Genomic DNA, 12,343 nt, shown 5'->3' with positions numbered 1-12,343 from the left:
TAATATTTTTATTTATTTTCCAATTGAATTCACATATTTTGAATCTTCTAACTTAAAGAGAAATAATAAAGAAGAGTGAAAATTTTACTTAGTTTTATTACATGTCCAAATATCCCTAATTAATTAGCAAACTTTAACCTTTTTTTTTTTAAATTCCACTATTTAAATGAGACATAATTATCAATTTTCAATAATAATATTTGATTTCCTCTAAAATTTTGTCATTTCCAAATTAAAAAAAAAAAATTCATTTTCTTTTCATTATATCAAAACACAAGTGCTGAAAAAAAATATAGAAAAAATGATTAATAGTTCTTATCATTTCTCTCGGTAATTTTTATTTTTCTTCTTTCAGTATTTTTCCTTCATCTTTTTATCGAATAAAGCCTTAATCTCTTAAAAAATTTACACTTTAAGTAATAATAGCATATGAACTAAAATTAATAATTTGGAAAAACATGTAAAAAAATGTATTTGAAGACTATCTTTTCTAAAAAAATTTGCCAACTAACCCTAAGTCAATAAATCCTAATCACCCATTCATCAAACCACATTATGGACTATTCAATGATGGAGTGCACCAATCTGATGTGCCAGGCAGTCAAGACAGATGCAGAAAACTAATTAGATACAGCTATACCAGATTACATCCATAAATGATAAAACCCTGTCTTTTATTTTTATTATATTGCTCAAATAGTGACAAAATAAATCAGACGCAAACCTGAGAGAGAGCCTTTGAGGTTAGGTTCATTTTCTCATCTCTATGCCAGAATTTCATTTTTATTTTATTTCTTACTTCTTTAAGCTCTGACAAGGTCTTGTTCCTCGCCAAGCAAAATTGATAATCCTTGAACCTAAAAGGTAACCAATTTTTGTCACAAAACTTCCATCTGTATCTTCTCAATTGATCTCTGTTCAATGTTTTTACGTATTCTTTTATGTGTTCGAATCAACTTTTCGGTTGTAAAATTTTCAATTTTGGATCTGACTGCATATTGGGGGTTTTTAATCTGAAAATGTAATCTTAGTTAAAGTGGATTTTGTTTCAGTTATGGTGTTTGGATTAATGGGTTTTCTTACTTTATGGCTGAGACGGTCTTATGGGCTTTAAAGATTTGACATTTTGCTGTTCATTCCATTAAGTAGAGCTTGCATTTGGAATTTAGATGAGGCTTATTGCAAGGCAGTTAGGGTTTGTATGAATTGATTATTGTTTGGTTCAATTGGGGTTTTGAGGATTCAGTGATATGGCTGGTGTTGCTGAATCATCTGAATCTGGGTCTATTGCATCTATTCCCGTGTTGTCAAAATGGGGGAGTGTACGTGGTGGTTATGATGTTTGTCCTAGGCAAGTGTCGCCTATTAGGATTGATGGGTCTAGGAATACAAGTCCTTTAGGTCGTGTGGGATCTAGGAATACTAGTCCTTCTAGGCAGAAGGCGATTAAGACTAAACCACGGGGTTTAGATGAGGAAACAGCAGCTACATTTGGTAAAGCTGTTTACCCTGATGTTCAAATGGAGGATAATATATGGGCACTGTTACCTGAAGATCTATTGAATGAGATTTTGGCTAGAGTTCCTCCCTTCATGATATTTCGACTGCGTTCGGTTTGTAAAAGGTGGAATTCTATTCTTCAGGACAGTAGTTTTCTTAAATTTCATTCGCAAGTGCCATCTCATGGACCTTGCCTTTTGACATTTTGGAAGAACTCACAAACACCACAATGCTCAGTTTTCAGCTTGCCATTGAAAACATGGTACAGAATTCCTTTTACATTTCTGCCACAATGGACGTTTTGGTTGGTTGGTTCTTCAGGAGGCCTTGTTTGCTTTTCTGGACATGATGGGCTAACTTTCAAGACTTTAGTTTGTAATCCTCTCACTCAAACTTGGAGAACATTACCAAGCATGCATTACAATCAACAACGGCAGTTGATATTGGTTGTTGATAGAATGGATCGTTCATTTAAAGTGATAGCCACCAGTGATATTTATGGCGATAAGTCTTTGCCCACTGAAGTTTATGATTCAAAGCTCGACAGATGGTCTCTCCACCAAATAATGCCTGCAGTCAATCTTTGCTCTTCAAAGATGGCATATTGTGACTCCAGATTGTATCTAGAAACTATTTCACCGCTTGGTTTGATGATGTATCGACTTGACACAGGTTACTGGGAACACATTCCAGCCAAGTTCCCACGGTCTTTGTTGGATGGGTATTTGGTGGCTGGCACTCAAAAACGTTTGTTTCTAGTTGGAAGAATTGGCCTTTATAGTACACTTCAGAGCATGAGAATTTGGGAATTGGATCATACCAAGGTTATGTGGGTCGAGATTAGCAGAATGCCACCAAAGTATTTTCGAGCTCTGTTGAGATTATCAGCTGAGAGATTTGAGTGCTTTGGACAAGATAATTTGATTTGTTTCACATCTTGGAACCAAGGAAAGGGCCTTCTATATGATGTAGATAAGAAGGTTTGGTCTTGGATTGCTGGGTGTGCTCTTCAGTCATACAACAGTCAGGTGTGTTTCTATGAGCCAAGATTTGATGCTTCTATATACTGAGTTCACAATTTTGCTTTTACGGCTTCCATGTTCAGAAGATCATGAGGGGATTGAGACAACATCTTAATAGCATTTCCATCCCTCTTCTCGCTTCTGCGCTTTAAAGGTTCTTCTCTTTGGTTGATTGACTAATGATTCGAGTTCCTTCAGTTTTGCACTCTATATTGACCTTATTGTTGCAACTCTAGGAAGCAGAATAGGTCAGCAAGAATTGTTGTAATATGTTGTCAATGATATCACCATCTAGTGCCAATGCTCTATCCTGCATTAGCATGCATGACGTGTTAACAGGCTTGGCAGTGTACAAGGTCTGACCACAGTTACTTTCTAATCACTTAACGGGGAAGGGGCTTGTTAAAAGAATGTGCTATATAGATAATGATGTGTTGGGGGGAAATTGTAAGAAGATTCTTGCCCCTTTCATGCTTTTGTACATTTTTTGAAAATTGTGTATTAAATGAAAATTGTGTAACTTGAATTTATATATCAGATGTTTGGATCAGGTAAGTAGATTAGAAAAGTGCAACTTTTCTAGAAGTGCAACTTTTCAGAAAAGTGTATAAAATGCTTGTGTTTGGTTTGCACTTTTAATTATATTTTCCGGGAGGTAGACCATAGTGTAAGGGAAAGAATTTCCTTAGGATGACTATGGAAGTTGTATTTCCTAGTTAAGTATAATAAATTTACTATTTTTTTTTTATTATCTAAACACACTTAAACTTATATTATGAATATTATTGTCTTTTGTAATTTGAGAGTAATTCTTCTAGAAAGTATATTTGTGTACTAAATAGATTCAAATCATAGTTCAGACTTTTCGGAAAAATAGACTATTTTTGAACCAGACAAGGCGCAAATTTAATGTGTTGTGATAGTAGTGTTGTGGTTTTTCTATTTATTATCATGGGCTAGTTTGATTGGTGTAATTGTTGTTTCTTGTTTTTGAATTTTGTTTTTCAATTATTAGAAAGTAATTTGATATCTTAATAAGTTATTATCACGCACATCAAGGCTTAAGATCTAAGTTTAGTAGTAAATGCATATACGATCTAAGCTTAGTGGTAAATACATATACATGACAACCAGTTATTACGTGATCAAAATGATTTAAATTCATATTTATTTTTCTTTTGCATTTGTTATTTGCTTTATTAAAAATATAATTAATTTATTTCTTTAAATATACTTTTATTTAATATGCCTTTTTATAATGTCTTTTTATAATAGAAAAGAGTGGCTAAACAGATAAGCTTTGTGATGCTAAAATAGGCAAGTTGTATCATTTATTAGAAATCAAAAGTACAAATTTTATGCATTAAAATAGGGAAAAAATTACAATCATAGCCTTAAAATCTCTCTCATTCATTTATGAGTTTACTCATTTTTAATTTTGTATCCCCTATCATTTTTTATTTTTAATTCACCACACATTAACTCTAAACAAATGTATATTTCTGTCGTGCTAAACAGTTTTAAATCTATTTGAAAAGTTTAATGAGTCGAGATAACATCATGGGATAATTGACAAAAACTCTTATGTGATCAAAATGATTTGAACTCAAAATTTCTTGCACCCTACATTAGTGAGAAGATTATAATGTATGATTTTTTAAAAACGGTAACATAAAAATCAACTTAAATAATTAACAAGTGAGAATTACTAATTTAATTGCATATTAACATATATAAATAAAAATGTATCCACTTTTGTTACAAGACATTTAAAATTGCACATTAACTATCATTTTTTTTTTCTTTTTTGCAGATTTTTTCTAGCTAATTTTCACGATTTGCTCTTTATGTTTACCCTTTTAGAATTTAGACGAGCGACTGGTAGTTGGACACGCGCAACCATTCGACCATTTCCTAAACCGAATACGCTGTCGTTCGAGTACAGATCCTTTTTCTAAATAGGCGTGTTTGGTGAATTTAAGAAACGACGTATGCTTTTGGATGTATTCAGGACCGTGTTACGTTGTATTTGTGAGCGTTCACTACAGGGTCCTTTTTTGTGCAATGTCATTTCCAAGAATGACATGTCGTTAAAGTATAAATCAGAATTTGAGGAACTCAGCTTCAACCGAACCAAATCAAATTAAACTATAATATTATATGTGTTTTAATATGTGGGAATTATTAATAATTATTTTAATAAGCGGCAAGGACTAATAATTGCCTTCAATTTCTATTAAATTTAAAATAAAAAAAGATTTAAATCTATGGTTTAATTTAATATTTCAAATTAGTTCAATTGAAGCTCAGATAAAATCAATTTAATATTTTATTTAATTCAATCAAAATAGAAAACTTCTCAAAACTACATAGATAAGATCATGGTTTAGGAAGTTTATTTTATTTAAAAATTTCTTATTTATGGAAAAATAAATTATGTGAAGATGCCCTCAAATTAAAGGTAAACAAACCTTGGTTTCTTAATTAGAGCTTTTTAGAAAATTGAAAAATTAACATGAGGCAAACTCAAAAACTGTATATTCCATCGTTCTATTTTCTTTGCATAGTTTGACAAAACACGTATAATTAAGAATTTAGTCAACAAAAGTTATTTTGTCCTTTTTTACCCTTAATAACTCATTAAGATATTAAAATTCTTTCATTCAATGAACAATTATAAAGGTTATTATAGGAAAAATAATTATTTATATATTTAAATTTAGAAACCTTACAAATATTTTGACACATTTAAAAAAAATAATAAACAAATAAAATATGACGGATGGAGTATATAATTTCAAGCATATACAATTTAGCCAACCCACATGAACATGAACTTAATTTACAATCTCCAACCCTAAAAGCTTCATTTCCGAACACCCATGATTTACATTTTGGCCTAATCTCATTGATACTAGCAATTAGGTACCTTAATTAAAGATTTAAGACATGATTTGGTAAATGGAGCCATACAATGAGTACATGTGTCCAAATCCGGTTTATAAACGATACTGTCAATTTAGAAAAAGTGCAAGAAAACAACATCAATCAACAAAAACAACGTGTGCTTGCTTTCCGCTATCAACTTTATTGTATACACTGTCTTCCGTTTTCAAAATTTTCTCGTTTTTTAAAAAAATTATTTAATTTATTTAAATTATAATAAATTATTTAATGGAATTGATTATATTATTTTTAATTTATTATTTGAATAAAATTATTTAATCATTATTAGTCATATAAAGGGGTAAAAATAAAAAATATATTATTAATATAATAAAGCATGTTCGAGTTCAACAAACGATATTTTTAAGATCAAATATTAAATGTGTTGATAGCTATAAAACTTCCAAACAAATCAGAAATTTATGACCATCCATCTAGTCTTTATTTGAACAATTAAATATTTAATTTTTTTTTATAATTATCATGCAATAGCTTGTAAAAGTTTATGAGGACTCACTTGGAGGCCTTAATTAATAACAAAGCACGAAATGCAAGTTAAGGGGTTTTTTTGGTATATTTTTCCAAATTAAAAAAAAAAGATATCTTGACAAAAAAATAAAATTCAGAAAAACCATTGAGAAAACAGTACTTTGTTTCTACTGCCTCTTTCTTTGTTGCAAATAAATGGACACTAAAAAAAAAACACAAACACATGTATAATTTATATATTAACCTTCTCATGAAGGTTCAAAGAGATTTCCATACACAGAGATTTTGATCAAAACGAATTTCTGAAACAACAGCTTTTTCCTCCTCCTGAGAATACTAGTATTAATTAATTAATTAGTAATATTCATTTTATGGGTTAATATATTTTGTGTGACCAAAAGAACCGACTTGAAAGCAAATAACACTCTTCTCAAGGGGAAATCACAAGGGTGCAAGTTGGTAGACATGGCCTCGTGCTCTAAACTTTCAGCATTACTAATAATTAATTAATCTCTAATTTATTAATTAATCTCAAATTAAGATTGTTAAAAGATGATGTGATTTAGAAAATCTATGCACTAATCACTTGGACCATGTTCCTCAAGCTCTTAATTTTATGCTCATGCATGCCTCTTTTTGGGAACTATGCATATCTTGTCATTTACCATCTTTTCTCACTCTCAATTCAACCATTCCCTAAAGTACTTATATAAAATTTCTAACATATATATTCTTCATGCTTTAATTAACAAAAATGATACACCTTAATATCAATAAAATCTGAATGGAAAATATTCAAGTCCTCTAAATAAGAGGTTGAGCTGGCGTTTGATCCCTATAAATAGAGAAAATTCTCCATTGATCGATAATATTTATTTCTGATATTATATTATTAGCTAATTTTTATGCATCATACTAAGTGAATTGACACTATCTAAATATTAGGACTAACAAATTTGCAAAAGTAGAAAATATCACAAGTACAGTCTAAATTTTAAAATTAATTAAAACCCTAATTAATTGAAACTAATAATTAATCATTTGATCAATCCTACATTAATACGGTCAATTGAAACTCATACCTCCCCGCAAAATGCATTTTCTGAGAATCGAACTTCTTTTCTCACCCTTATGAAAATTTTAATCGCTTATTACTCCAATCAACACTTTATTGATAACTGTTCAGCATTTATTTTATAGTGATACAATGGTTTTACCAAAAATAAAGGATAATTACATATAAGTTTTTTCCATTTAACTAAATTCATCCCACATGGAAATGGACAAGCCAATAAGCAACAAATTAAAATCAAGATTTGACATATCCTTAGCATGTGATGACAAGAAAATTTTGGTTACAATAACCAATTTCATCCTATGCATCACAGCCCTCCATTGTTTATAGTAGCAGCTGCTAAAAAGAGAAAGATATCTCTTATGGTGAGAAATGCTATGTCTTTCAAAATGGAACGATTTCTATATATGCTTTCAAACAAAATTGTGTATTTTCTTGTCTAAGGGTAACTAAATGTACCTAATGCCCTACACCTTATAGGGTATCCAAGGGAAGATGAGATTCCATTTCTTTTGTTACATTCTTTTTGCTTCTATTAAATAATTAATATATGCTTGTTCTTATTATTAATCACATCTTTGTTATTTTTTATTTTTTTTTAATTTAGTGTTTATCTTAATGATAAAACAAACTTTTAGACCTTGTGGTAAAGGTAGTGGCTATGGGATATATGTCTTGTTGTTTAACAAAGATATGGGCATATGGGATATCTTCACCATATTTATATGTCACCATAGATTAAAGCCACTTGGCCAACTATAGCTATGACACAAAGTTTATTTCTTTTGAAAATGGCAAAAGAAAAATTAAACAAGGAATGGTAAATAAAATAAAAAGAAGCCATCTAACTATATTTTGCAGGTTGTATGTGGTCCTATGTATATATCTTTCAACCCTCGAGCAGAAAATAGTATTTATATAAAATCTTTTCAATAATAAAGAGTTTAAATTTTGAATATCTAATTTTTACAAATAAAAGTTTATCTAAAGATACAATCTATCTAATTGCATATTAGCAGAATTAATTTTTCTAATAGGTCACCTATTTTCTCTTTAATTGTTGAGAACTGTAGTCGTTATTTAATTTCCCTAATTTTTTAATTTTTTGAAATTTTCAGTTTCTGTGAACGAGAGTAAATAGTGATCGAGAGTTATGTCACTGACTAGATATGATAAATTCTTTTCTTTTCATAACTCTTGTTAAATTATAAAAAAATTGATTAAAAAAATCTAAATTTGAGACTTTCTTACTTTTCATAGCCCTAAAAAATATAAAAACTTAATTATGTTTAACATCATATTCCTCTAAAAGAAAAATATTGACTTTGCAAGTAAGGCCGTAAACGAGATAAGTCGCTCGTGAGCTACTTAAGACACGGCTTGATAAAAGCTCGTTTGAGCTTATTCAATAAGCTTATCGAGCCAAGCTTGAATCAAGCTATCGAACTTGTTTAATAAACGAGTCGAGCTCGAGTTTGGGTCACTAGCTCGCGAGCAACCTTTATCGAATCGAGCTCATGAGTTAGCTAAATAAGACAAAATCAATTAAAATCTATATTAAAAGGACGTCATTTTGGTTAATAGATTTTGAGATCGAACTCAGCTCGTTTATAGTTATCAAATCGAACCCGAGTGAAGCTCGAGCTTGGCTATTTTTAAATGAATCGAACTCGAGCTCAGAAATGAGCTCGAGTATTGAAATACTCCGAATTTTTATTTTCAAAACTTTTAAATTTTTATTAAATCAAAAATTTCGATTTTTGATTATATGGGCTTTAAACACCAAACAATCTTAAATTTGGGTCCAAAGTGTTGTGAGTTGGGCCCAAGCCCAAATATATTGTCAGAATTTTCGATTTGAGAACAGTTAAAAATTTTCAAGAAATAATATGAAAGCAATTTAATCTGTTATGAATATATATAAATTAATTATCCTAAAAATCAAATATCATAATTGTTCATATTTTATTTATATTGAGTGAATGGAGAAAATATTATGGAACCAAACTAAATAATTAAAATAAATCGAACCAGGCCTTAAAACCAAATTGATCTTTCGAAAACCAAACAAATAGCTTGAAAACCAAGTGAAAAAAACTGCAAACCGAGCAAAAATTGAGGCGAATCATTAAACTAGACCAAACCGGTTCGAATCGAACCGGAATGGTCTAGAAGCCCCAAGATTTTTTTTTTTCTTTCTTTTCTTTTTCTTTTCTTTTTCTTTTCGTTTCCTTCTTCTTCCTTGCGCCAGCGCCAGGCGCGCGACAGCCCTCCCCCTCTCTTTTTTTTTGTTTTTCTTTTTCCGACCACCTGAGACCATCGCCGGCCTCGTTGTCGCCTCCTCACTGCAGCAGCCCTCGCTCTCTTCCCGTTCCGGTTGGCACAGTGCGCAAGGAACTGCGGTTTTGCGTTCCCATCGGGACAGTAGCTCAACCAGCCCTGTTCTTTCGTTTTTCCGACGACATTGCCCTTAGCCGGTGTGCAACTCCTTCAGCCATTGTTCCCTTCACTTCCAATCGAGCTAGCATCGATATAAATGGTTTTTGAGCAAGGGAGCTGCTTCCGGTCACTTTAACGGGGAAATTTCAGTATTTAGTGCGTTTTTCAGCTGGGTAAGTCGGATTTCAACCTTCTTTGATACATTTAGTGAATTGTTTGAACAAGAGTATAAATTTGATGCATGAATCAAGTTGGGTAGAGTATAAATCCCTAAATTTGCTACTGTTTGAGTGTGAATAATTAGAAGCTTTGATTTTACTCTTTAAATTGATTTATAAACTGAAATTCCTTATACAAGTGAATAAGTTATTTAGTTTAATGCATATTTTGGTGAAAGAATTGATAAACCTGAAATGGCAGCTTGCTATTTTAACTATTTAGCTTGAATAATTGTTGTGGTATAATGCAAACGAAGTTATAAATTAAGTTCTTAAGGGGAAATGGGTTAAGTAACATATAATGCATGAATTTTATCAATAACTTAAGATTTCTTTGATATATTGGCAACTTCTAGTTAGAGGAAATCATGGATTTTTGCTTGAACCAAGTTTATATTGTTAGAATAAATGCGCTCTTCATAACTTGTTGTGGATGTAGAGGTTCGAATGACTAAGTTTGATAAGAATTGAGAAACTTTGGGCAGTGGCAGCAGTTATTTTCAATCATTTATATAGATTATTGCTTTATATGGAATTTTTATAGTAGTAGATTTAATTCTTGCTAGGAATTAGTTAGTTGGTATATCTTAAGTTGTAAAATTGGATTTCTTAATAGATGTATCCATTAAATGTTAGTTTAATTGAAGCATTTGTTCTTAGTGGCTAATTTAAAATTTAATAAAGGTATAATATGTGGTTGTTATCTTTAAGCAAGGATGAAGAAATGAGAGTTTGATAAAGAGTACTATAATAGTTAGACACTACGAAACTATCAAATGAAAGTAATTGAAATTAACTTAATGATACAAGTTTTATTCGATTATAATTATATATGTATTAAAGCTTTCATATGTTTGGCAATTAGCTATAGAAGCTAGTTATAATTATATGAAGTAAAGAATGATTGGTATTATCATTGGAACATAATTGGAGGTTATTGTAAGTTGTAAATTAATGGTTGAGTGTTGACATTGTTATTTTGGAAGGAGGATGGGATTTTAAATTGATGGATTGCCCGGCGGATGGGCTGTGTGCATTGATTTGATAAATATATAGTAATATTGTGATATTTGAGCAGGTAGATAGTCCAATTTTTAGGGGAGGTGCTGCAGAAATTTCAATAGAACCTAGACTAGTTTTAATGAATGACATGATTAAATAAGTTCATTTAGATTAATTCTATAACTTGGTACATAATAAATAGAGTGCTCTGATTATTTATTATCTTTATTACTCATTTAATTATTTACATATTTATTTATTTATTTTATTATTGTTAATACTATTTATTTATTTATTTGCATTGATTTTGGATGTTTAATTGTGCATTGCATTACGATGTTTAATTGATTAATATGTCTGCATTTGATTGCAATGTTTGATTAATTGTGTTGTGATAATGCTATGCTTTGTTTGTGTGGAATTGGGATGAAGTGGACCACCGTGGGTTTGTGAGGACGGTCTGTGATATGGATCCGAATATTATATGATATTTGACCGTCGGCCGGGAAAATGGGAGATCGGCGCCCCCGTGTGCACCTGATGAAATGGATTATGTGGAAAACCACAGGATGGCTTCTTGTTGTTGCGCACCTGATAATCTAGATTTGATTGTAGCCCGCAGGGTGGCCTCCTGTTGTGAGTACTTGATGATCTAGATTGGATGGAGACCACCGGGTTGCCTCCTGTTGGTATGGAAAAGAAAAGAGAGAATGGAAATACAATGAGAGGACTGGTCAGTGAGGATTAGACCAGTTGGCCGTATGGGGGATCGGCTCCCTGGTGCACATGTATGAGAGGGCGAGCCATGTGTGAGGACGGCTCGTTGGGGTTTCAGGTGGCGCCACTGACTAATTTCCACGTGATGTGATTATATGAAGATGTTTATGATTGTGAGTGCTGGTGATATGCCATTTGTGTGACTGGCTGCGTGAGCATATAACTAGTCGGATGACTAGATTAATATGTGTACACATTTGTGTGACTGCGTGTGTTGTGCAATAATTATTACTTCTTAGAAAACTCACATGTCTTGTTTGATTTTTCAGGAAGTAGGTTTTTCCTTTAATCGGATTTAGGCTATGTTTCTTCGGCGTAGGGCAATAAAGAATTTTTCCTAGTTCCATAATTATTTTGTTATGTATACTAACAGTTAGTGACTCCGCAGTTGTAGGATTTGTATACTTTTAATCATTTATTATTATAGATGAGATAATTATGTGAACCCATATTATAAATGTGATGCATTGTTAATTAGGCCCGAACTGTGGAATGTTGTAGCTTATAAATTTGGGCCGAGATTTAATAAAATATTGAGGTTTATCTTTCATATTCATATGGGCTGAATGTTGAAATTTTCTATCGAGATAATAGATTCTAGCGTTTCAGGCTTACTACGGGCCTCGGGGGCCTTAAGCTTACCTGGGCCCTAGTGCCGGTCCGGCCCACGGAAACGGGTCGTGACAAAGTTGGTATCAGAGCTTAGGTTAGGGTTTTAGGACACAACTGCGGAGTATAGGAAATTTCTTTATGTTGGGATCGGCCGTAACCAACATAAGGAAGGAAACTTTGTAATTTTCCTCTCTAGGGATGGTGGACGCACTAGACCCTATGAGGTGGGAAAACCCACACCTATAGTGTAAAAAAAAAAAAAA

General features: G+C 31.7%; 1 protein-coding gene and 1 long non-coding RNA gene across 2 annotated transcripts; both read left to right on the top strand.

Moving 5' to 3' along the window:
• The first annotated feature begins 647 nt into the window (after positions 1-647).
• Positions 648-3,273, top strand: LOC149497106 (Galactose oxidase/kelch repeat superfamily protein). Its single transcript, XM_089720866.1, has one exon. It carries the CDS (start codon positions 1,251-1,253, stop codon positions 2,568-2,570), a length of 1,320 nt encoding a protein of 439 aa, XP_089576992.1. The 5' UTR covers positions 648-1,250; the 3' UTR covers positions 2,571-3,273.
• Positions 3,274-9,297: 6,024 nt separating this feature from the next.
• Positions 9,298-12,020, top strand: LOC149497105 (uncharacterized). The gene is made up of 2 exons (XR_016320550.1): positions 9,298-9,644; positions 11,738-12,020. It is a non-coding gene; the product is annotated as an uncharacterized LOC149497105 (long non-coding RNA).
• The last annotated feature ends 323 nt before the right edge of the window (positions 12,021-12,343 follow it).

This window comes from Jatropha curcas, chromosome 4, assembly GCF_041381405.1.
Source record: "Jatropha curcas cultivar XTBG-Jc1 chromosome 4, XTBG_Jcur_1.0, whole genome shotgun sequence".
NCBI classification, from domain to species: Eukaryota; Viridiplantae; Streptophyta; class Magnoliopsida; order Malpighiales; family Euphorbiaceae; genus Jatropha; species Jatropha curcas.
Note: the sequence above shows the minus strand (reverse complement) of the source record. Positions and strands in the feature narration are given on the sequence as shown.